The 26755-nt window shown below is 40.1% G+C and overlaps 1 protein-coding gene across 4 annotated transcripts in view; it reads right to left on the bottom strand.

The window, feature by feature from the left end:
• MYCBP2 (MYC binding protein 2) overlaps positions 1-26755 on the bottom strand; it is a 143555-nt gene that overhangs the window by 98143 nt on the left and 18657 nt on the right. For all 4 annotated transcript variants that reach the window (XM_079972347.1, XM_079972349.1, XM_079972348.1 and 1 more), the window contains exons 5-18: positions 23910-24106; positions 22086-22328; positions 21763-21834; positions 20551-20647; positions 19707-19780; positions 17501-17639; positions 16495-16571; positions 15656-15860; positions 14513-14677; positions 13924-14082; positions 11877-12081; positions 8985-9130; positions 7849-7950; positions 4265-4372 (exon numbers count right to left, since the gene is read on the bottom strand). In XM_079972347.1, coding sequence (XP_079828473.1) covers positions 4265-4372; positions 7849-7950; positions 8985-9130; positions 11877-12081; positions 13924-14082; positions 14513-14677; positions 15656-15860; positions 16495-16571; positions 17501-17639; positions 19707-19780; positions 20551-20647; positions 21763-21834; positions 22086-22328; positions 23910-24106 — 1989 coding nt within the window. The remainder of the gene's footprint in view (positions 1-4264; positions 4373-7848; positions 7951-8984; positions 9131-11876; positions 12082-13923; positions 14083-14512; positions 14678-15655; positions 15861-16494; positions 16572-17500; positions 17640-19706; positions 19781-20550; positions 20648-21762; positions 21835-22085; positions 22329-23909; positions 24107-26755) is intronic.

Raw genomic sequence — 26755 nt, 5'->3', positions numbered from 1 at the left:
CCTCCAAGAGAAACACAGTTCTGCAGACTGGCAAATGGAATGTGGAACAATGATCTGCAGGATGACTCTCAAACCAGACATCCCACAAATCACATTTTCTAAGCAAGTGTAGCAATTTTATTTTTTCTAAGTTGGGCTGCCAATTCTTTCCTAAAGTTGTTAATTTTAAGATTAGCTTGGTTTGAGTGAGCCATTCTTTGAGATGTGGGTGCCATCTTGTCACCTTGCATTTGCTCGGATGGGCCTGGGTCCATTCTTTTCAAGAGGTTGAAATTTTGAAATTCCATTCTTTACCTTTTGAAGTGCCAGGCACCAGGGAGTATGGGTCACATTAGGGGGCTGTGATCACCATGGAAGCAGTGTTTATAACTGGAGGAAACCAAAGCTAGATGCAGCCCTTCCAAAGTTTGGCTTGCCACGGCCCCATACAGCCCAAGTTCTGAGCTGTATTTTTCTGACTTGCTTTTGACTGTTCAAATATCCAGAGACTTTTGTGAGTGACAGGAACTCTGAATCTGCTCACTATAGCATGACTAAATCCAACAATCCATGCAAAATATATGTAGATAGCCCCTTGGCCACTCCCCTTCATTCTCAAATCACATCTTCCCTCTTGGATTTAAAAACTGTCCACAACTAGCTGCTGTAAAAGAGGTGCATATTGAACACACACTTAAGCTCACCATCACCCAACTTTATTCTTTTGAATCTCATTATCATTCAACTCCCACCTTTTAATTTTCTCCTTTATATGCCTGCAAAACTAAGAGTTAATGCATCTGACAAAGCAAGTGGACTTCAGTCCATGAAACCTTCTGCCATAACAAATCTGTTAAGTCTTTAATGTGCTATAGCACTCCTTATTGCTTTTACTTGGAATTAAGTTATTGGCTTGAAAGTTTTTAATTACTGAGACTGAATGGAGTTCATAGTCCTTGAACACAAAACTCCACTTAGTTAGCCAAAGCTTTCTTCATTTCAACGCTATAATTTTGGTCCAGAGGAAAACTCGTTTTGTTAATCCTGTGTTACACTACTGGGAGTTAATAAAAGAAAAGAAATTCAAATGCAATAGTCTCTTAATTCCAATGGGAATGTTCTAAAATTTAAGTTTCCCTCTCAACAGGCTAAACCCACAATCCTAACTAACCCTACTTACTTGGGAGTAATCCACACCAGTTGAACAGGACTTACTTTTGAATAGACATGGTTAGGGCAGTGCTATAAAATCCAAGCAGGGAAGCTTAACTGGTTTGTGAATCTAGCATTTGTTTCAATATCATATGGAATTTCCAAGTGTTCAAACCTGACTCAGCTGTGTAGAGACAGCTCTCAACTGCAAGTATTTACATCCATAAAACCACACTGCTAAAGTTAATGAAATTATGCAACAATGACTTGTTAAACGGCTTTCCTCATCAGATAATGATAAGAATGCATGCTTTTGAGTTTAAGGCATCTACACAGCAGTCCTAGGGAAAGGATTAAGGTACAAAATAAATAATCAACTGTGGGGCTGATTTAAAGCCTGCAATATATTGGTTGCTCACTAGAGCGTCAGCCACCTTAAACATCTAAAGCTTTGGGTTGTTTTTTTAAAAAAATCACTATTCAAAAATATTTTATTGATACCAGCAAGGCTAATGCAGAAGGAAATGGGAACTGCTGTTGCTGCTTCATCTTCAGACTCCTGCTGTTTGCCGCTTTTTTGTTTACGGCACTGAAGCACCAGATCTGCCTGGAGAAAGGAGAGCAGGCTGACCAGCATGTGCTCTGCCTACTCTTTCGGCCTGCAAGATTCAGCTCCTCTGTGCAGCAGCTGCCCTCCATAAAATTACCCAATGTGCAATTCTCCACATGAGCATGGCATGCTGGGTATCTTATAGAAGGCAGCTGCTGCACAGAGGAGCCAAATCAAAACCAAAAAGGTCACATGCACCAGGCTCCTGGGGGGTAGAGGGTCAACCAATGAGTGGGAGCTATGTAGTTCAAGAAGGCTGGTGGGCTCCTTCAAGCTCATGGGTCCTTGGCCAGTGCTCTATCTGCCCCCATTGCTGTCCTGCTTGTTCCTATAGTACTCCCCATGCTGTTTGTGTGCTTGTCTACCACTCTCACCACATTCAGTGGTAACACGAAGAGCTTCACACACACACACACACACCCCACCACCACCACCACCACCACCAAGATATCACATGGATTTAAGCCACTAGGTATCTTCCTGACCCTGTACAGTGGTGCCTCGCAAGACGAAATTAATCCGTTCCGTGAGGCTCTTCATATAGCGGTTTTTTTGTCTTGCGAAGCAAGCCCATTGACAGCTTAGCGGATTAGCGCTATTAGCGGTTTAGCGGCTTTTAGCAGATCAGCTGATAAGCGGCTTATCAGCGGAACAGCTGATAAGCGGCTTAGGGCTTAGGAAAAGGGGGGGGAGGGAAAAAACCCTGCAGGAACTCGCAAGACATTTTCGTCTTGCGAAGCAAGCCCATACGGAAATTTGTTTTGCGAAGCGCCTCCAAAACGGAAAACCCTTTCGTCTAGTGGGTTTTCCGTCTTGCGAGGTGTTCGTCTTGCGGGGCACCACTGTATGTTAAAACCATGTTTTCAATATGAGTTCAACATCTAGAGCCCATGTTCAAACAGAATGACTGTACAACTGAAATTAGGTTAATGTGGAGTGTCAGTGCTTCCTTCCCCTGCTACTGCCACACACACACAAAATATATATGGATATACGGTAGATATAGATAGATAGATTTGCAGGAGGGATGCCTATTCTACACTTATTAAAAGGTTATACATTTCAGGATTCTGAGTAATAATAACAATCATCATTTTATTATTTATATCCTCCAATCTGACTGGGTTGCCCCGGCCACTCTGGGCAGCTCCCAGAAAAATATAACACAATAAAACATCACATGTTAAAACCTCTCTAAACAGGGATGCCTTCAGATGTCTATGGGAAGTCATATAATGGTTTATCACTTTGACATCCGATGAGAGGGTGTTTCACAGGGTGGGCACCACTACAGAGAAAGCCCTCTGCCTGGTTGCCAGCAACTTTACTTCTTGCAAGGAGGGAACTGCCAGAAGGTCATGAGAGCTGGATCTCAATGTGCAGGCTAGATGGTGGGGGTAGAGATGCTCCTTCAGGTGTACAGGGCCAAGGCCGTTTAGGGCTTTAAAGTTCAGCACCAAGGAAGTGGTAGTGAGGCAAGTATTCTTTATGAGTTAGGACCTGACCTGAATAGTCCAGAGCAGGTGTAAACAGTATACAGTGGTGCCTTGCAAGACGAAAAGAATCCGTTCCGCGAGTCTCTTCGTTTAGCAGTTTTTTCATCTTGCAAAGCAAGCCCATTGACGGCTTAACGGATTAGCGCTATTAGCGGCTTTTAGCGGCTTATCGGCTTAGCGGATAAGCAGATAAGCGGCTTAGCGGCTTAGAAAAAGGGGGGGGGAAGGAAAAAAACCCCGCAGGAACTCGCAAGACATTTTCGTCTTGCGAAGCAAGCCCATAGGAAATTTGTTTTGCGAAGCACCTCCAAAACGGAAAACCCTTTCGTCTAGCGGGTTTTCCGTCTTGCAAGGCATTCGTCTTGCGGGGCACCACTGTACAGCCCATGAACCATCTCTAGCCCAATGGGTTATTTTTCACCTGCATTGCCACTGCAAGCTCTGTTGCTACCAGTAGCAGACAGCATGGCAGGCAGCAACAGTTGCCTGACTTCCCAACAACTGAGTTGATGCTGCTCAATGGGAAGCGGAAGGGCAGGGTGCAAACCCCACCATGCTACCCCACCATGTTGTCCACTACTGCTTGCTATGAAAAACACAAGTGCTTCCTTCAAGGTCAGACAGGAATGCCTGTTTCCCAACAATGGTTGCTATCAGTTTCAGGATTTCAAAGTACACACTGTAGACAAAAATATGAATTTTATAGCCAGCCAGCATATAGTCACCAATCCTACCAGGAGGAATTATTTGATCTCACTTCCATTTTTCATTAAGAAAACAAAGCAATGAAACAAGGGCATGCATTAAAGGAAAGGGAAATTAAAATGAAAGTAATGCACATTTTCACATATTCTCACAGGAAAAACAGCTCAACATTAAAAATGTGTTTTCCTTTCTCCTCAGGTTACTGAAGATTAGCCAGAAGAGACAGCAAGTTTTGTGAACTTCTTTTAATACCCAGTGGATAGAAAAATAACTTGAAGAATAGGTGTTAAGTCCAGCCCAATCAATAAGGAAGACCAAATACCTTTATGCTTGTCCCGGTTATGCTTTAGCTGTGTTGGATGGGGTCTTATTCTGGCTAGAGCCTGCTCTCGATGGTTCATAAAAATAGGACCAGGAAATACAAGGGGGCCTGAGGAGAAAATTTTTTGCACATGCATAGGAAAGCTCACAAAATGGAAACTGTGTTCAACAAACAAAAAAAGAATCAAATTAAAAGCATGGAAAAGGATGCAATAATCAATACTCAATATTTCATACTTTTGGAACAGATTATCAAACTCTAATTAGAATCTGAGTACATCTGAAATCTTACATAATAGCACGAGAGTAAAACACTGTGGTGTTGTTGGGTATGAATACTGGAACTCAGTTCTCCCCTCCCCAATCAGTTTTTTCCCCTCTCTCAAATAAAGCCAGTACACATCAATCCTAAATGTACAAACTATTTTCTCCAAACGGAAAACAGACTGTAAATTTGAAGCTAAGCAGGCGTCATATGCCATCATGCATTGAGCAACCAGACCTGCACTGGACCTGCCTAATGTATGTTTAATTCAGCATAAGAATATGGTCATATACAAAGATCTTGGTCTGTTTGATTGATCCCTATTATTTTGATAGCTATTAAAGACACAATCTGGCCTACACACACAGATTTCTATTCTACTATGACCGTCAATGACTAGACATCAGACAGGTGTGAACATGGGTAGTCAACAGAATGAGGTCAGCTCACAATATCCCAATCCCTCTCCTGTGGGTAGGAACTGTCTGCACAGGGCAACATGACTATTATGCAAGTATTTTGTGGGCAAAATAAATAAATAAATAAATAAACAAATAAATAAATATTTTATACCCCACGCATCTGGCTACCAACAAAGCAAACTGACTCCAAAATCTTGTACTGCAGCATGGAAAAATAAACATTATCTATTACCTGCATGGTTACTCATTTAAGCACAATCACTATACAGTGGTACCTCGGTTTTTGAACATAATCCATTCTGGAAGACGGTTCGACTTCCAAAACATTCAAAAACCAAAGTGTGATTTCCGGAAGCCACAAAACCCAAAAAGCAGGGATTTTTACAATTGTGAAGCGGGAATTGTAAAACTACTGAACATCAACAAGAGCCCAACAACAAGTTTATCTAAACACCAAAAGCCTGGATACATTGTTATTTTCTCCGAAAGAGAAAAATATAAAATATCAGGAGAGTTGGGCTGTGAGAAAGACCAGTCCAGAAGTCCTTTGCTCCTTCCACTGCTGATTATAATCTATCTGCTCCCTGGCCCTCTCAGTGCCACATGTGCTGATCTGTAGGTGACCTGGAGAAACTTGTTGTGCTGCATGTCTTTTTTTGTTGTTTTTTAAAAGATATGTTACAATCAAACGGTAAGACAGGTTTTTCCAGAAGATATGCTGCCAGAAGTTTGGGTTTCATGCATTTACTCAATACTATCTATTTACAGTGGTGCCTCGCAAGACGAAATTAATTCGTTCCGCGAGTCTCTTCATCTTGCGGTTTTTTCGTCTTGCAAAGCACGGCTATTAGCGGCTTAGCGGATTAGCGGTAGTAGCAGCTTAGCGGTTTAGCGGCTATTAGCGACTTAGCCGCTTAGCAGCTTAGAAAAAGGGGGGGAAAGGGGAAAAACTTGCAAGACCCGCAACACGTTTTCGTCTTGTGAAGCAAGCCCATAGGGAAATTCGTCTTGCGAAGCGCCTCGAAAAACGGAAAACCCTTTCGTCTAGTGGGTTTTTCGTCTCGTGAGGCATTCGTCTTGCGGGGCACCACTGTATTTGATTTATATCTGCCCGTCATCATAAGATCTCAGGGTGGTTCTTCCAGGAATACCAATGCCACAAATCATAATGCAGAGGAATGTGCACCTAGAACAGCGACACAGGAGGTCTCAGATCTTGCAATACTTGGTAATGGTTTCATGTTGTCTACTTCCTCACAATAAAAACAAATGAAGCAGTTGACAAATGCACATTGAGTCCATTCTAAAGAGAATGGACAAAAGGACACACTCTGCCCAATACAAAAAACCCAAAGAAAAACCTTAAATATTCCATTCCTTTTCAGAAGACTGTCTGTCAACAGAGTTTCCTGCGAGTCTCATGCCTGAACATACCAATCAGCACTAATTTCAGATCACTGCATTCCTCCTTTACTGTGCAGAGGTGTCCTGCCACATCAGTCATCCTCTGTGCTGCAACTATTCTGAGAGCATCCAACATGAGCTGCTCAAGATTTCAAATGAGCCTAATGTTTTCAGAATAGAAATAAGCTAGCAAGATCAAAAGCTGAGGTTTGGTTTATTCAGCTAAGGTTTGCCAATTTCTTTTGTGTACCTTAAATGAAATCTTACTATCCCTTACCAAAAAAATTGTTAAAATTATCTATTTTTACCTTAAAAACCAGTTCTTTTGTTCCTTCATAATAATCTGATATGTATTCAAATACCCACATAAAAAAGCAAACTCTGCACTAAAAAAGTGGGTAAAAATATTAAGCACTGCTTGGGTCCATGCGACTGATACTGAAACACAGCACTGGCCTACTCTACCTTAACAGACACACTGATGCTTTTTTCTAACTCCTAAAGGTTACATGAAAAGTATTCCTCCTTGAAATACAAAATACGCTAACTGTGCCCACTGTGAAGGTGCACACACACACACACACACACATAATTTGACCCTTTCCTCATTAATACACACAGAAGTGGGACCCAAATCCTTTCCCAGACATGGTTTCTTGGTATTTTAAAAGAAAAACACACAGGGCACTATCACAGCTGGCCTACTGCATTTTGCAGCATTCTATCAGTCTATGCCACAGAACAAAAATGAAAGATAATCCTGTGACAATCTAAAGACAAATTAAGAAATTGTAAAATATTTCATGCTCAGCGATAGTGTCCTGAACATATAACACTGTCATTAAGAAAGGGAAATCCTTCATTCGCTTAGAAGACAAACTAATCTTCATGCACTGGTATCCTACATGTTGATGTAAGAGCAAAACCCAACATATCTGTCTTTAAATCCTCATTCCATCTGCCAAATCCATGAACTCAATGCACTTTAAATAGTTCACCTTTTGTTTTTAAAAAAGGAAACAAAATAGGTAGAGTTATGTTGGCACATCCTATTAGTTTCAGAACTCATTGAAGCCCTAAGTACCTAAGAAACTCTTGAACTAATCATAGCAGTATTTAAGGCAGACCAAAAAGTACTGTGTTCCTTACAGAGCCGCCTCCCTGCCCCTCTTAGATTATTTGCTGTAAGAGATATTTCAGATTGCACAGAAAAGGTTCCAAGTTTTTGCAGTAGATTTTTCCAAGTAGATTCCAAGTTTTTGCAGTAGCTCAGGAAGATAGATTTAGCTATTCATTGTGGAAAGAAGTCAGCCTCTGTGACTCTGTTTCCCATCAAAGCCCAACAAAGCAGCAATATAATCTCAGACTGGTTTGTAGTCACAGCCCTTATACATTCATTTCTGGGATTTATAAGCTGATTTTTGTACGTCAGTTTCTCAGAATTATGTTTATCCACTTAGACTTAAGTCTTAAATAGAAGCTAGTTCTGCTGACCTCTCCCTTCTTCCAATCTGTGCCTCCTGTTCACACGCTGCCGCTTTTCTTCTTGTCGCAACTGGAGGTGTTCTTCGATATTAACTCCAGGCACAGGGACAGCTGGAGAAAAACAGAAAGGGAACCGTGAATTCTCATACTGTCAGCATACGAAATGCATACTATCATTTCTAAAACACTTTAAAAAGAAAGTAAGGCTCTGAATCAAAGATATAGCTACGGAAGAGTGCTGTGCTTTATCTATCTGCATGAGAAAAAGACAATTTTAGGAATAGAAGGGGGATCACTCTACAGTGGTACCTGTAGATGCGAACAGGATCCGTTCCGGAGCCCCGTTCGCATCTAGAAGCAAATGTAACCAGCGACGGCACGTCTGCGCATGCACGCGACGCTTTTCAATGCTTCTGCGCATGCGCGTGATGTCATTTTGAGTGTCTGCTCATGCGCAAGCGGCGAAACCCAGAAGTAACGCACTCCGTTACTTCTGGGTTGCTGCGGAGCGCAACTCGAACGCGCTCATCCCAAAGCACATTCAACCCGAGGTATGACTGTATTAGACAATTCTCTGTTCCTGCCATTGCTTCTAAGTTGCACTCTTCTGAAGTTTTCCCCCAACTGTCCGGAGCTGGGTGTTTTTTCTGAAACTTTTTTTACTAAAGGAAAAATTGGAAATACTAAGAAACAAATTAAAAAACCCTAAAGATATATTCTCTTGGTAGATGAGTGAAATGCTTTTTAATACAGTTTTAGTTATACTGTAGTCATACTCTATGTTAGCCATACTCTGAACAGACCCTTTGAAATCAATAGACTTAAGTCAAAGTTACTTAAATCCACTGATTTTAATGGGTATACTTTGAGTACGATCTAGATTTATATTACCCAGGTTTCATCCATGGCTTCAAATTGTCCAGAAATTTAACGTCTCTGGCTCAAGAGTAAATTTCATCCCAAATTAAAACACCCAGAGCATATTTAAAATTCTTAAATTAAACTACAGTACAACATTTAAGTATAGTTCTTCAGGAAGACTGATTTTAAATGCAGCACAAAGTCAGCTCAAGGAAATGACTGGTAACATTAAGCTTAAACCCTTTTCCAAAGGTTTCCATGTTTCCCATTTTCAAATCACTTACCTAGCAGAAGGTCCAGTGGTATCATCTCTTTTACGGCATCAAGAATTCCTCTTTGCCTTGCTTCCTGGCCATCTAGTTCTCTAGCACAGGCTTTGCAACACCCACATACAGCACAGCCAGACTCACCGGAACCACAACCACAGATTCTGAAGAAAGCACAGATATTTCATTACCCAAAGAGGAAATACTCTCAACACTCATGCATATAACTAAGATCAAAACCCACTTAACTCTTAACTATGGTTTGCTTATTGTGCCACAAATATATTTCATACTTTTTCAATCCTCCCAGATAGAATCGGCAATATTGCCTGTAATTAGTCTTTGGCATCTCAGTCCCTGATAAAATTTATTTATTCAAAAGACTTTTAGGCCACCTTTAATGGCAAATGCCCTCTCAAGGCAGTTTACAAAGCAATAGTATACAATCACAACAAAAAACTTAATTAATAAAAATCAATTAAAAGCCAAAAACAATTCAAATACAGACTAAAATATATCTGCAAAAAAACATCTCAAGAACAGATGTGGTAGTTAACTATTATTTTTAATTTCACAAAATTTCAATTGGGGGAAAAACCTCAAAGTAGTTCTTGTATCCATGAGAGTTCTTGTATCAATGACTTCCCATTGACAATGCATTCCAAAAGCACACCATAGAAAATATACTCTCCTTAACGCCCGATGACCTGACAGCTCTGAGAGAATACCACATAAGGAGGGCTATCTTGAGAGCCTTTTAACTCACAAGCATAAAATCATACCACCTACTCCCAGTGCTGAACTTTACAATCCATCACATCACTGCAAGCAAAATTCTATGTGAATAATTCTTTTCTCTATATATACACTATATTTGCCCTAGACTATAATCACACACTTTCCCGAGACTTAAAAGGCGGGGACAGGGTGGAGAGTGCCTAAAACCTATAGAATTCATGCTAGCAACTTGAAGATAAGTTTTAAATTGTATTTATTGTTGCTGCTGCTGTTAGGCAAAGAAGTCCCTTTGGCAAAGGGCTGCCAGTCACTGGTAGAAAATATGCTTTGCATGCAGAAGGTTCCCAGGTGCAAATCTCAGCATCTCCAGGTAGGGCTAAGATAGAACCCAGTGTGAAAACTTGGAGACACAATGCCTGTAAGTGTAGACGCTACTGAACTTGATGGACCAATGCTCCGATTCTGCGTAAGGCAGCTACAATAATAATAATAATAATAATTTATTATTTATACCCCGCCCATCTGGCTGAGTTTCCCCAGCCACTCTGGGTGGCTTCCAATCAAGTGTTAAAAACAATACAGCATTATACAGTGGTACCTCTGGTTACGTATTTAATTCATTCCGGAGGTACATTCTTAACCTGAAACTGTTCTTAACCTGAAGCACCACTTTAGCTAATGGGGCCTCCCGCTGCCACCGCACAATTTCTGTTCTCATCCTGAAGCAAAGTTCTTAACCCGAGGTGCTATTTCTGGGTTAGCGGAATCTGTAACCTGAAGTGGCTGTAACCTGAAGCGTATGTAACCCGAGGTACCACTGTATATTAAAAACTTCCCTAAACAGGGCTGCCTTCAGATGTCTTTTAAAGATAAGATAGCTACTTATTTCCTTGACATCTGGTGGGAGGGCGTTCCACAGGGCGGGCGCCACTACCGAGAAGGCCCTCTGTCTGGTTCCCTGTAACCTCACTTCTCGCAATGAGGGAACCACCAGAAGGCCCTCGGCGCTGGATCTCAGTGTCCGGGGTAAAGACCAGAGAGGCGTAGAGTCTAGGTATGTGCCTAATATTCATGAAGACTCCATCACTAAGAGTCTTGATTGCTCTCCCTTCCTTACCAGGTGATGCACAGCCAGGCAACACTACTACTGGGGGAGAGAAAGGGGAACCTTGACTGCTCTGTGCAACTCCACTAGCTGGCTGTGGAAGGCTGGAGCTACTTCGGCTACATTGGAGGGGGCAGCAAGCGCTCCAGCCCACTCCTTCCTCTACACAGCCGGGCTCGGCTTCATGTCACCTTTCATCCTGCCCTGTTCCAGTGACCACACTCACTCACGGACAGCCAGCCGCAGGCACTGGCCAAAAAGGCAGGGAGAATCAGCAGCAGAAGCAAGCACAGGCTCACCCTGCACAACTGAATTCAGGGCACAGAAATCGAGGCAGGTGGTTGGGCAAGCAAAGTGAGCGTGGAGGCAGAGCCCCCAAGTCCCTAAATATAGAGGTAATTTGTTTTTAAACAGCATAGCTCTGAAAATAAGATTCCTGAGAAAAATGGAAGATCAAAGTTATGCAAATGTGGAGGTAGCTATGTTTGGATCTATCTGCAAATATAGAAGGATTCTTTTGTTCATGGCAGCCTTTTGATTCATTCAAAGAATCCCACTGGCAGAAAAGGGGAGGTAGCAATTTTAACCAATTTTCCTGCTCCACCCACCCACGTGCTGGAGGGTCTACCAATCCTCTAGAGCAGATTCCTGGAAGATACAGTGGACTGGAGGGGGAAATCAGCAGAAGCCACACACACCCTTTACTGAGGGAAACAAAGTCTGGATCCAAGTGAAAACAATTGCCAAGTGTGTGTTTTTAGTGAATTTTACAGGTATCTGCTGCATGTTAAAACTCAGGTCTTCCCGCTTTTCAAAACACTGTCATCCAGCACACATATTGGCCTAACTATTAACCAGAAAACAGTACATTCCAATCTGTGAAATTAACACAGCTATAAGCAATTCAGAATTTCTTCTTGGAAAACAGTATCAGATATTCTTTTTTTTAAAAAAACACCTATATGGGTATGCTTTCTTTCACGGAATAGTATGGGGGGGTAGTCCCCTACATAAATTTACATATAAATAAAGTATTGTTCAGCTACATATTAGGCATTTTTACTTACCCTCCAGGAACCCTGTCAGGACGTCCACTGCTAACGCAACTTGCTCCATAGCCTGTGCAGTCCCCACAAACGGTGCACACCATACACTGTTCCAGCTTCCATTTATGCATGCCTGGTGGACACATCATGGATTTCTCATCTTTTTCATCTAGCTCTTCTTCTAAATCTTCATCCATTGCTGTCGCCATGTTCTCCACTCCGAAACCTGAGAGAAAACAACCATTAACAGATCTGGCAAGTCAGCAAAGCAGTACAGAAACCACATGGTAAAACTATGTTTGGAGAGAAGTATTTTAAGTGTGTCTACGAGGGCCAGCTAAAGCTGTAGTTAATGTAACACACTCTACATTGCGTTGCCTTTGAAAAGTGATCAAAAATGTCAACTAGCGCAAAGACATGCAGCCAAATTGTTGACCAGGGCTAGGTATAGAGAGCAAGCTATCTGAAAGACCATATTCCCTCATATGAACAAGTCCAGTTTCTGAGATCTTCAGGGGAGGGTCTTCTTTCAATTCCACCACCCTCACAGGCACACTTGGTATGGGTGCGGGACAGGGCCTTCTCAGTGGCTGCTCCTGGACTCCTTCCCTAGAGAAGTTAGACTGGCTCCCTCCTTGCGGTCCTTCTGCCGGCAGGTTAAGATCTTCTAATAATAGTAGTAGTAATAATAATAATAATAATAATTTATACCCCGCCCATCTGGCTGGGCCTCCCCAGCCACTCTGGGCAGCTTCCATAGAAACCAAAAATACAGTAAAATATCACACGTTAAAAACTTCCCTGAACAGGGCTGCCTTAAGATGTCTTCTGAATGTCTTGTTCCAATGGGCTTTGCATTTAATGAAAGGGCTGGTGCCAAACTGTTTGCATTCTAATTATCTGTAAGTTTTTAATAGATCTTTTATATTTATATATAGTTTTAATTTTATAAATGTTTAAGTGTTCTTTAATTATTGGTTTTTTGCCCCCTGTATTTTTTAGCCTTTCCTATTTTATCTGTAAGACGCCTTGAATCCCTGTCAGGGAAAAAGGTGGCATATAAATAAATGAATATAAGAATAAGGATAAAGTTAAAGACTTTCCTAATGTACAACTATGACACAAAAAACTCAGCCATTCTAAAGCAACTATGTACTGTGGTTTGAGATGGCTGGGAAAGAGCCATGGCAAACCTCGGGCACCTGAATTCCTCTTTCCCTTCCTAATCTTGGTGCATTAGAGAAGAGGAGTGAGATTTTGGTTTCAGCTCTGAGTAACCTGCAGTTCTCCATTAAATACACACTTTGGGAGCTATGGTTTATTCTAACACTAGCCAACACTCCGAACCATGCTTTTATCCTGCTTTGTTCAGCAAACCAAAGTTTGGGTTCCTAAAGTTCATGCATAATGGAAATATGATTTAGTCAAAACTGACAACACAAGCTTTTATTCCCTAATCCCACACATGGAGGAAAGGGGGGAGAGAGTGTACAATTCATTGCAGATAGCTCCATACAATCTAAACCTAGGTTTAGATGAAGGGTGGGAAACCTCAGACTCAGGGGCCAAATGTGGCTTTACAAACCTCTCTATCCAGCCTTTGGGATTCTCAACTGTCCCTGTTCCCTCTCATTGGGCCACATCCCACATCTACCCTCTTTGCCTAGCTGGAAAGTGTATTTGAACTGTGGTAAGACCTCTAGTTTGCCTGACTGGCATGCACATAGAAGCTGACACAAATGTGTAAAGTTCGGGCTCTTAAGAACTGTAACAGATGCTATCTTTACATTTTGTATACTACTGTACCGAAGTTGCTCAGATTAAGGAGCATAAATAATGGAAATGATATTATAAGCAGGACAGGTATTGCATCTACTACAGGCAAGATGAAAAGAAAGCTGCTGATTAATACAAAACATGAATAGCCTGAATTTTTATAAATACAAGGAAGCATGCAGTATTGAAGAGAAATAGTATAGCAAGCATCAAAAAGTGAGATGGAAGAGATGGTGATAGAGAAAAATCATTATTGACAATGAAGCACCACAAGACAGAAAATAATGCTGACTTTTTCCTCCCTGATTCATGGAGCCAGTGTCTCGTCCACATTGTCCTTTGTTATTCACTCCAAATGTCCAGACTTCTCCATTCTTCATCAGCACACAAGTATGAGCTTTGCCCATGGCTACCTGAGTTGCAAAGTGGCCTTTCAAATCTGTTACTAAACCTGAAAGATAAACACACATCTGAGTGGCAAACATTCCCTTGCTGTGAAATATATCTACAGTGTAACTCAGATGTAGAAGGACAAGAAGCTATTAAGACCAAAAGCAATAGCCAGCTAATATACTCTGATTAGGCCCAATCAAGACGTCAAAGTTGGGATATACTAGCTTATTCTAACAGGCTATTTTCTTACCTATAGTTTTTGGATTCCCACCCCCAACAATGGACCAACACCTACTAACAATGTCTGTTTCTACCAAGGGGGAAGAACAGCTCAACAGCACAAATGCTTACACAACAATGAAAATAAAACTAATTTCACACAGCACCACAACAGAACCCCTCTGCAACTGGACAGTTACATATATAGTACAAACTATTTCTCTTTATCAAGTCAATTGTTCTTTAAAACATCTACAATATCAACTTACTTGTGCCATCAGAGTAAATTGCGTCCTTCCCAAACATGTATAGTTCTCCATCTTTTGAAATAACCGAACTACTCCCGTTATTGCATGCAGTATATACCACAATTTTTCCTTCCATTTTGATAATCTTTTTGGGCTTATACGGCTTAGACTGCCGCCTACTTTTGGCTTAAAAAGAGGGGGAAAGTGTTACATTAGAAAATCTAAGTTTTAACATGAAGGTAAGGAAATAAATGGTAATGTGATTGAAAATCTAGGCTATTTATACATACAGAAAAGGAAGATAGTGGATATCCATTATACTTCTACCTTTTGTATTTCTGCATATTCAAAATCAAAACTGAAAGGATTAGGACTGTCATCATGAGACTATGAAGAGCTCTATGCTTTCTTCCATTTTCAGAGAGGCATGCAAAGCAGTACACATATATGAGGATTCAAATCAACAGCATATAAACGGCTAAGGTTTTGTTTTGAAAACTTCCAGGCACAAAGCAAACAATGTCATCACTGTGACCTATTAACTGCAAATCCTGTTCAAAAGGTCCCAAAGCAAACATATCAAAGCAAGTCCACCCCATACACACAAATAGCATAAAAATGTACACACAACGCTGTGTTTCTAACACTATTGTAGAATACACACATAATGTCCGGCAAGGGGGAGGGGAGATAAAAAGTTAGTCCTACCAAGAGTAGACCCACTAAAATCAAGGAATTAAATGGGTCTACTCTGAGTATGACTTTGTTGCATATATTCCAAGGACTAGGATGTGCAAGGTTAAGGTGAGACTTGACGATAATTTTTAAAATGTTGCTTCGAAGTTGTATAATAAGAATCAGGGATGAAAATATATTATGCTGTTTTCTATAGAGAGCAGCACTGCTCACACAAAATGATGATCACACCACTAGATGTGCTTCTACTTGAGCTACTTGCATTATCATTCAGAAAATAAATTTCCACCTGATTTTTTTCTTTATTCACAGGAGGAACACTTCAATGTTTGGAGAGCACAAATTGTGATACCACCCAGGTGAAAAAGGACTATGAATCCTAACACAAAGAACCAGAAATTAAGAAAGCATTCATTCAAACTTTGGAGCATCTCTCTAATACAGGCATCACAAACGCCCCAAACCTACTTGATTCTCCGTCTTCTCCTTTACTTGCTGAGCCTGTGAAAAATATGCTTCCGTCCTCCGCAACAAGTAAAGCATGTGAGCCATCATGCCCAACTGAGAACTGAACAATCTTTGGAGATTTGGTGATCGGCAGCTCAACCCACTTCCCTGCTGAAGGACCACCTTGTTTTATTCCAAGGCTCTGGTATTTGCCAGTGTAATAAATCTGAAGGGGAGGCGAGACACTAACATTAGTTCAATTATAACATTCAATCAATGCAAAAAAGGAAAGAGAAAAGCGGTTTGACAAATTTCTAAGTGGGTATGTTAATTTTACTCAAAGCCAGTTTGCAATGAATGAAGTTTTACTTACAGAACTATGAAAAACACTGAGAACAATTGCTACACACTAATACATTACCTCATCAGGTTGCTCTTTTCTTTAAGTATACAGAGGAACTTTCACAAAGGAAAGCAATTCAGAAAAGAGTGAATCACAACCCACACAATGCCATGTAACTTTTTTCTCTTTTGGAAAATGCAGCTGGGCAGGCAGGCCACATTCTGAAGTGGAAGTCCCACATGGGGTGTATGTGGGTGTTATCTAACTTCTCATCTGGTACTTTTCCCTGCTAAAAAATAACCCCTCTCCTTTTACTAGCCTTCCTCTGCAGACTAAAGCCTGAATGTCTGGATTCAGAAAAGAAAACGCTGAAAAAAGCTACTTACAATTCATTGATAATCACATATAGTTCATATAGTTTGGCCCACATAAAACATTGTGCCCAGCTCCCAAACAGCACTAATGCAAGCCAAGGGGACATTATACAGTTGGGTGCACACAAAAGTGTTTCCAATACCTTTCCACTAGCCGTTTTCATTAGTGCAAATTCTCTTCCTGCACCTAGAACAGCTGACTCTTCATCAAACCCTGTACCTACAAACACAAAGCTGCTATTAGCTATCAATGCTCTTCAAACACAGGTGTTTTCAGTGTCAAATTCAAACATTCCACGGGCTCAGTTTTGTGCAACTGGCATCCATTCAAATGTTCAAGTACAAACATCTTACACAAAATATTGCGTCATTTCAAACACAACTCCTGGGCAGGAAATATTGAAACACAGTCTATTAGACTATGGTTACAAACAAATTTTACACTGGAGGATAAAAATAATTGGTTAGTTTATGGCAGACGAAAGTGATTGACTTTATGGGATTGGCAGAAATGACCGGCAGAATCCGCGACCAAGAGAAAGAGACAGTGGAGGAAGATTGGAAGAAGTTTAAAGTATACCTTAAGAACTGTTGTAAAATAGAGGAGTGATAAAATGTCAAGGGGAAGGAAGATGCAGAATTGCAGCTAAAACTGTTTGATGATTCAAGGTAAAATTGAGAATGACAATGAGCTTAAATTTAATTGGCAAAAAGAGTTGTTGAAAAACTGTAAAATAAGGATGCAAAAAGGGTGAGGTATGGGGAAGTCCGAGAAAAGAGGCTTATGAAAATGAGGTTAAGAAATGATATCTTTGTATATGTTTGTATGTGTTGATGTTTGTGTGTTGTTGTTGTTTTGTGTTAAAAACTGGAAAATTAATAAAAATTATTATAAAAAGAATAATAATAATAATTGGTTAGTTTAAAAAAAACCTCTATACATAATTGTGAATTGTGGAAACAATGGTACCACTGACCCACATAGGGTAAATAATTTGTGAACCTATATGAGTGCATCAAACCTATCACTTATTTTTTCAGCTTTAAAGTATGTTTCCCTTTTGGATGCTTCTTCATACTGAATCAAACTATCATGCTCTCTGCAATTTATTAAACATGAAACAGGAAAATAGAGAAATGATTCCTTACTGATAATGTGCATGTCTTTCTCCAGATCAAATAATGAGATACCACATGCGTGTAAGCATTTTCGTGCAAGCTTAAGCTGCAGTTCTTGTTGTAGCACCGGCTCAGTACTTGTTGCAAATATTCGAACTACAAAACCATCCTGCAACGAATAACAATACAATATTCAACAATTTGAAATAATTACTGCCACAGAAGGATAGAACAATCTTGTTCTTCCTAGATTGTATTGTGAATCTTTAGCAACTCCTTCATTAAATAAGATATATGCAGGGTCAGATGCCGATTAATGTGAATAACGGTGCAAACACAACAAGCAAAAGAACACACATTAGTCCATAACTTAAAGCTTTTTCATATTTGCACATTCCTATCTCCTAACTGCTAATGCAATGTTTAACTCACACAATATATAAGCAAAGCTCATTAAACCGTATGAATATCTGCACATCAATTTTATATGCAGAGAATATTGTTATACATTTGGTTATTAAAAAAAGAAGCAACTGAAAGGTGCTGAAAATAAACAACCAGGTTTAAGTTCCTACAATCTGAAAATATATGAAGTTCCCTTTTAAAAGACAAAATACTTCCAGTCCTTTGAGTATCAGTTACATTTTGGCATCTAGGTGCTCAGAAAATTAGCAAGAACTGGGAGTTTTCTGCAGCATTTCCCAAGAGTTTAACATGTTAGCTTATTTGTTAGTAAAATAAGGAGTTCCACTTTTACTTGATGCCTTGCTTTTCTAACACTTGCCCTTATCTGAATCCTGCAGAAAGCACAGACCATCTGCTAATGTGACAGATGTGCTGAAATGCTATCAAAAGTATTAGGGTCTTTTACATGCTTTTCACCTACCTTCCCAGGCAAACCTCCTCCCTGCAAACAAGTGAACTGGTGTTAAGGGTATCAAACAAAATACTGGACTTCTTTTGTCATTTGCGTCTTGAAGGCAAAGCAAACCTTCTTTAAGGCAAAACTATGAAAGATGCCAGAAATCCATGTTTAGGTCCCCTGACCTCTTTTTCTTTTCCTAAAAGCAGCTAGGGTAGGTGAATTTGGATTGTGCTGTGGCATAAGAGAGAGGTGTTCAAACATTTCACCTTGAAAGTCATTCCCATGAAGGTGTCACTAGCTGCAGAAGGGAAGGCATGCAGGTAAATTTGAGCCTGTACATTTCACCTTACCCAGAGGTAATAGCCGCTCTCACACAGGGGGAAAGGATTGCACTCCTCACCCCACATCATCCCCAGCTCTTCAAGAAGTGTAGACAAACCAAGGTAATGAGAAGGAAGGCTGTTTTTAGAACAGCCAAATAAAAGTTTGATTTTAAATGAAATGAAGTTTATACTTTTAATTCCAAACTGATTCAAGGCTCTCTATCAAAGACACTGAGGTAAAGGCTTTTTCTAAGTTAAAGTACTAAAAATCTGACTTTAAGGTGTTTATTAAAAGCATTTAAAAGGATATAATTAATAATAATAATTCCTTGAATATCTTAAAGGGAAGATGTTTTTAAAATGAAATAAAAAACAGAGAGCCAATGAGAATGACCAAGGCACTTAGGATCCTAACATTAAAACAGCATATTTTCCATAACAGTTAAGTCAAAATAATGCAAACTAGTGTATTTGTTAGAGAAACAGACCTTCCAATTTTATGCAAGCCGCTGCACTACTCATTTTATAACACTTGCAGCAAAATTTATTCAACAGCTGAAGATCAGAATGGTTAAGAGAGCACAACAGCCCCGGGAAGTATGATGTGGGAGGAGAGCTAAACTATAACACCAGATGCTCAACATGGATACATGTGCCAGCGGGCAAATATTTGGCACTGAAGAATCCTTAAGACAGATGTGCAAGAAGATAAAGAATGGCTAAGTGATAACAACAAGCAGCACCATACAAACTCAAAATAGTCAGGAGTAATCTCCAATTAAGACGAATAAGTACAAGTCAGACAACATAAAATTTGGAAGCTCCTGAAATATGCATTTAATTCATTTAAGAAGTCTAGAGGATAGCCATTCTTCCCATGCATTTCTCTTTTAAATATGACAAGAGTATTGTGATGCATATTTTAATGGCATTAAACATGCTAAGAATGTGCAATAACTGCAGAGTTTGGAGGCCAGCATTTAGATTATTCAATAACTCATGACAAAAAGTCCTTGAAAACAAATATCAGAGGAGGTATCATACTTACGTCTCTAGAAGCTGCTATCTGATTAATATATTCTCCATCAGTGAAAAGGATGTTTTGCCCTTCAGCCTGGCAATCTGTATAGAACACACCATTATGCAACATCAAGTCACATTAAATACTTTACCCTCCAAATTTCCATAAATGATTCATTGACGTAAATAACTCTACACAGACAGAAAATACATCCAAAGTAGCCTTGTTCCCACAATTGCAGCAAACACAACGTAACATCTTAAGTATTTTATTGATGTATAGAGAAGTTGCCGAAGCTTGGATATATTTTAGCACATAAATAGAATCCAGATCAATAAGCTATTCTTTTATTGCATGCTTACATGATAAACACGGCAATTACAAAAAAGAAACAAAAAGGAAACACCTACTGATAAATGAAGCAGACTGTACATATTCAGTGACAATTACCGTATTTTTCGCCCCATAGGACACACTTTTTCCCCTCCAAAAATGAAGGGGGAAAGTGTGTGCATCCTATGGGGCGAATGCAGGCTTTCGCTGAAGCCTGGAGAGCGAGAGGCATCGGTGCGCACCGACCCCTCTCGCTCTCCAGGCTTCAGGAAGCTATCCGCAAGCCTTGCAAGCCTGGCGGGAGTTCCTGCGGGCTCACAAGGCTTGCTGGCTGCAGCCCCGGCGAGTGTCTGCAAGCCTTGCACACCCGGCAGGAGCTCCCGCCGAGCGCGCGAGGCTTAAATCATGTGAAGCTTAAATCATAAGCAGTAAGTTTATCAGTATTTTCAGTAAAACGGAACACTATAAAACAAAAATGAAGCAAAACAAGGTCATGCACAATGTAAGCAGTCGTAAGAGCCAATCTGCATTTCTGTACCTGGCAAAGTTACTGTACCATCTTGTTCCAAAGATTCGGGATTGATTCTTATGGCTGTCATGCTATGATTGTTCACATCTCTATATAACAAGTAACCCTACAAAGACATAATCAATAACTGACCAATGAAGTTCCAGAACTGTGTTCGCAGTAAAATAAATAAATGCTATTTCATCTTTTCCTGTTTGAAACGGAATTATCCTTTTATGGAGGGATGTATGCGCACTCATTCATGGGTATATACCACCTTTAACAGATTGTTTGCAGTTGGTTTGAAGTTTAAGTAGTCAATCTTAAATAAGCACAATGCATCATAGGATTCACATGATACTTGCCAACACTCCATATTGACAAGATGATGTCATTATATTTGCAGTTCAGTGCGATACGAAGCAATAGGAAGGTAAACAGAACATTTCTATTTATACATCTATCTGGCTTAGAATGTCTTATTCCCAAAAGTAAATAATAAGCAAAAGAAACGTTTGAAGGAAAATATGCTCAGTGGTCCTTCATATTCCAATAGAAACCTGTTCCCTCCCCCAAAAGATAGGGAAAAACATCCAGCAGTATTATGAATTAAGGACCTGGCCTATAGATCTCATCTTCCACTGTTCCACATGATCAAAGAACAGTTCAACAAAGATACAATATAGACCATAGAGATAAGTGGACACGAGAATGGAGGTTTTAGTCAAGTTATTTGTAACTGGGGAGGGGTGGGCAGTTCAAGATTGCTTCCTGTAACAATTGCAGGATGTTAGACATCTAGTGACATGCTATATATATTTTCACTATGCCATAGCAAACATTAGAAACAAGTAGGAAAAGTACATTTTGCCACCCAGCTCGATTTACCGGTACCGGTTTATTTACCGGTTGCCACCCAGCTCAGTACCGGTAAGTGTTGCCAACCATGTGCTTAGATACCTTTTATGGCCATTTTAAAAGTGAACAATCAAATAGTCTTTGTCCCACCTCGAGTCCTATACAATATTTTTGGGTAAGTATCAAAAACTGAATATATTCCTATTTTACATTAGCCACCATGTATATTTTAAAGTTTAATTTTATATTTTAGAATTATAAGCTCAAATTATATTACTTTCTTTCCATTTACACCAATGGATTTATAATGGTCCAATTTTGCCTACATTATAGCTAATTCAATTTAATATTAATTTATTGTATTTGATTTCAAATTCCACCTACCTGAGCATAACCCAACCAAGACTTCTTCTCTCTTCTATTTTTGATGCGAGATGTAGAGTTGTATATATGACCCTGCAATTTAATACAATTGTTGAAGCAGCCATCTATAAAGCAGTCATACAAAAAAAAGCAACATTTTAAAAACGAGTTGGTAAACTGTGGACAATTCTTTGTCCAATGAACCTTCATGTCCAGATGTTCAATACATCTGGGCTCCTTTGGGAGGAAGGGCAGAATATAAATTTAATGAAATAAACAGAAATGAGTTTTACTCATTTAAAAACAGATTCATGAAAACTGTTCAAGCTCAAAATGTAAATTACCCTGACTGTCCCACTATAGCCAGAGCCGATTTTGTACAGTCCATCTTTGCATAATAAATACAAAAAGTAACCATCACTCTGAAGGAGACACTGGTCATCTTCATCTACAGAGATTTCCTTTAAAGACCACTTGTGCATCAGGGCAGCTTTCTTAATCCCATTGCTAAACCAATCTTGGATTTGTATTTTGCCCACCAAAACAGCTTGTACACTCCTCTGGAGGGAATTCAATATAGTTGGCACCTAAACAGGGGAAAAGATAACCACTATCATTTACTAGAAAACTTTAAATCACCAATCCTAAAAATGGACAACAACAACAACATAGTGCAGTTACCTGAAAGTTAATATTAAATGATATAGACTCAGTGTTAGTTCATTCAACACCTAACCTACCTTATGGAAAAGGATTTTGCCTAGCATCAGGGCAAGTTGTTCCAAGTGACAACTTGAGTTAGTCAGTAGCATGTACTGCAAATGACTACTTATTTTTCTGCTATAAGAGGTTGTCTTTCATGAGAATGAACATTGGCTTGGATCCAAAGGCGTCTTGTGTGAGCCAAAGGGCACTTCTGCCAAAGGCGGTCTCATCAAATTCTTCCAATTTCCCTAACCTGCTGCAGTCCCCCATACCCCTTCTATATAGTCCCTCAGTGGCTCGTGTGGGAAGGATTCAAGGGGTTGGAGTGAAGCCAGGAAACCCCCACTGAATGAGCAGACACTGTTCACTCTTCTCTGGATTTAACCCATAAGACACATACACGTTATTCCTCCCTTTCACAAAGTTATTTACATTTCAGTGTGTTTCACTTGAAAGTTCCACTGAGTTTGAGGGTAATTTCATTCTTGTTACCGTAGTTATGCTTAAGGTCAAGGAGAGGTGCCTAGCTGGAAAATAGAGGTATTTATCTTATGGTGCTCTTTAGTAGTTGTATAAGAAACAAAAATGCAAGTTCTCAGAAACCTTTACAATCTGAAAGCTTCAAAGAACAGCTCCAGATTTTATAAGCAGAAGTGAGAAAGAGATGCACACGTAAATGGCACTTCTGCTTTTTCTGATAACTAAATAAGGAATACATAATGGGAGATAGGCACAAGCTTCAGGTGGGTCACAGCCTGAACCTCCCGCTTATGTAATTACTCCTGTGGCTGTAACAAGAAAAGGGTAAAAGCAAAAGCACAAAACATCTACTAGTGAGCATTTCTCACTGTGCCTAAGGTTGCTCTGAGTATCTCAAGAATGTGGGTTTCCAGAAAACAAAAGCCTGAAATGGCGAGGTCAAACAAGGAAGCAAATACTTAGAAGCCCATATTTATTACAGCTGGGATCCAAAGGGATGCTCAGTCAGAGGTTCTTTATTTTTTCCCTTTGAGTGGCAGACCCACCACTCCACAAGCCACTTTTCAAACCTTGGTTTGCTTTCCAAAAACAGAAGCACAAAGCTTCCTTGGACAACTGGAACCAATTGTGTTTCTCTTTGGATCCAGTGCAATGCATTTCAACTAAAGACTTATATTATAATTCCTCAAGGAAAGGTTTCAGGTATTTCACTCCAAACACATTTCAGAATAACATGACAAATACTTGTCAAACATACGGCATGTGCTGCATCCATGAAAAGGGCAAGCTCTATTAGGCCAATTGCAGTGAACTCCAAACTACTACCACCTGTGGCCTGTTGTCTCAAAATATTTCTAATGTAATCCTTAGCACTCAAGCTGGCCATCTCTGATTTGGGAAACATCAAGCAATTTATTGGGATCAGAGACAGAGACAGATGCATGCCATCAGCCAACACAATAATCCAAATTTTGATCAAAGACCTGGATAGTTTGACAAGCGTGGCTCCCATTGTTGGTAAGGATAGCGGAGATTGCCTGAAGTGTTCGTCCCGTTTCTCCCCATGCAGCTACAAGACTGAAGAGGCAAGCGCATGAAAGTGCTGTCAAAGACTGACCAGTACTGTCATTCATTCCAGTACTCCGAACAGTGATTTCTAGAAGAAGCTGGAACAGAGACTCTAAAGATAGAACAAAGAGTTATTTACACAAAAGCAGAGTCATCACAAACAATAACTAATACCGATTCAAGAAGTACTGTTATGATAACCTGCCATTAGTATCCATGCTCTTGTGAACTCCTGTTTGATATTGTATGATGCTATCTTGCTCACAATAATCCAGTCTTAAAGACTCTGCAACGACTGTTCACTACAGGGCCCAATTCAATGTATTAGCAATCATTCATAAAGCCCTGAACAGCTTGGGGACCAAATATCTGCAGGAACACCTCCTCCATTGCAACTCAATCCTTTAAGAGCAACTGGGGGGGGGGTAACATAGTCCCCATTAGGATTCGGGAGGAAGAGACACGTAAACGGGCCAGCTCTTGTTTTCTGGGGCCCTGACTCTAGAATCATCTTCCCTTAGAGGTACACCTGTCAGCCTCGTTGTTGTCCTTCAGATGTCAATTCAAGATATTTACGGTATATCTTCCCATACTTTTGTAGTTTGGCCATGGGATGTTTAATCCTCAGCAACAATATTTGAATCAGTGTTTTAATGAGTTATTAACATTTCTTTTTAGTAATGTGCTTTTACTGCTTGTGTAATGAATTTTGTACGTTTTTTGCGCATCAACCTACGTTCCTTCGGGGGAAGGGTGATTTAGAAATACAGTTAATAAAATAGACAAGTAAATAAATAAGTAGTGATTAATGCCTTGCAAGATAGGAGCTTTATTGGAAAAGTGAAAGAGGAACAATGCTGATGATTTGCCCTGGATCCTTAAAAAAATTAACATTCCTCACTGAAATTATTTTTAAATAAATTGGAATCCATGCAGCATCAGAAAGAACTCAGATCCTCAACTGTTCAACCCAAAGTCTGAGGAATACTCAGTGGTTAAAGAATATGCAAGACATATAATACAGTGTTCAATGTCACTGACATACATCTATCTGACAAGAGGATTTCTGCCTTTCAAGCAGAACCACTCGGTTCACAGCAGAATGCTTGAAAATAGTCATCCAATCACTCAAAACATGTCGCCTTACTACTTTGGCTGTGGAGAATGAAGCTTGCAATACAGTAATACCTCCGCAAACGTCCGCCTTGTCTTGCGTTCATTCCAGCGAATGTCCGTGACAAACGCGGAAGTACCGGAACGGGTTATTTCCGGGTTTGCAGCTTGCACATGTGCACAAGCGATAAATCATGCTTCGTGCATGCACAGAAGCACAAACCGCTCTGCGTGCGTGTGCAGACACGACACTTTGCCCTGCGTCCTTTTCGGCTAGCGGCTGGGGTTCCGGAACGGATCCCAGCTGCAAAATGAGGTACAACTGTAACAGATACTATAACATATTTGTTGATATGGCATGTAAGTGTCCATGTTTTATATGTTTCAGCACTTATTTGTGTCCCATGCCCCAAATGAAATAAGTAAACATTAGCCCTATTTCTATCATGCAATGAGAACAGAAGGAGATAGACGGACAGACAGACAGACAGACAGACAGACAGACAGACAGATAGAGAGAACTGGTTAAAGAAAGGGTGGGAAATTTAAAAAAATAACTTGCTATTTTTAGAATTTCCCCCTACCCTCCAGAACAGATGCATGGGGGAGGTCAGGGGATGGGGGAGAAAGGAAGAAGTTCTGCAGAATTAGCAGAAGCTGGGATAGCTCAGTTGGTAGAGAATAAGACTCTTAACCTCAGGGTTGTGAGTTCAAGTCCCATGCTAGGCAAAAGATTCCTGCATTTGCAGGGGGTTGGAGTAGATGACCCTTTCCAACTCTACAATTCTATTATTCTAAGTCATTCTGCTCACACAATGACTTTGCTGGATTCAACCCAGAAACAATTATCAGTGACCACTATGTGGGTGATGTGGTGTAAAACTGGCTTAAATGCCCTTCTATTGAAGCAGTTTGGCATTAGGTTTTCTCCCTCCACCCTTCCCTCTTCAACATGAAACACACATAAAGCTAAAATAGCTTTAAAATTGTTTCAAATGTAATGAAGATCACACTGGTCTACTTGTATATACAAGGCAAAGTGAATAAATTTTAATGCGGTAGCTGAATTATCTTTAAAAGCGGTTGCTCATGACACTGCAAATCAATTTAGCACTTCATACAATTAGCAATGTTAAAAATCAGTTTCTGTTAAATTACCCTTATGTTACCCATTTATTCTGCAAATACATTTGGAGAAAATCTTAGAAGAACAAAGGCAATATGATTGCCATAAGAAAACTCTGAAAACATTCATAATCACGCAGGACTACAATGCTGTTGTAATCTCCTTATACGATTCTGAATCATTTTACCTGTTGTTTCTTTTTCCTCTTTAGCTGTTATTCTTACTTGTATTTTTAATTGTTTGCACTGGGTTATAAGCAGCTTTGATCATTTTAAGGAAAGACAGGGTAAAAAATATTTCAAATAAAAGGACTATATACCGTATTTTTCGCCCTATAGGACGCACTTTTTCCCCTCCAAAAATGAAGGGGAAATGTGTGTGCATCCTATGGGGCGAATACAGGCTTTTGCTGAAGCCTGAAGAGCGAGAGAGGTCGGTGCGCACCGACCCCTCTTGCTCTCCAGGCTTCAGGAAGCTCTGCGCAAACCTTGGGAGCCCGGCGCCAAGCCGCGCCGGGCTCCG

Source organism: Podarcis cretensis, assembly GCF_951804945.1.
Source record: "Podarcis cretensis genome assembly, chromosome: 4".
NCBI classification, from domain to species: domain Eukaryota; kingdom Metazoa; phylum Chordata; class Lepidosauria; order Squamata; family Lacertidae; genus Podarcis; species Podarcis cretensis.
The sequence above is the reverse complement of the archived record's forward strand: the minus strand, read 5'-3'. Positions and strand labels throughout refer to the sequence as shown.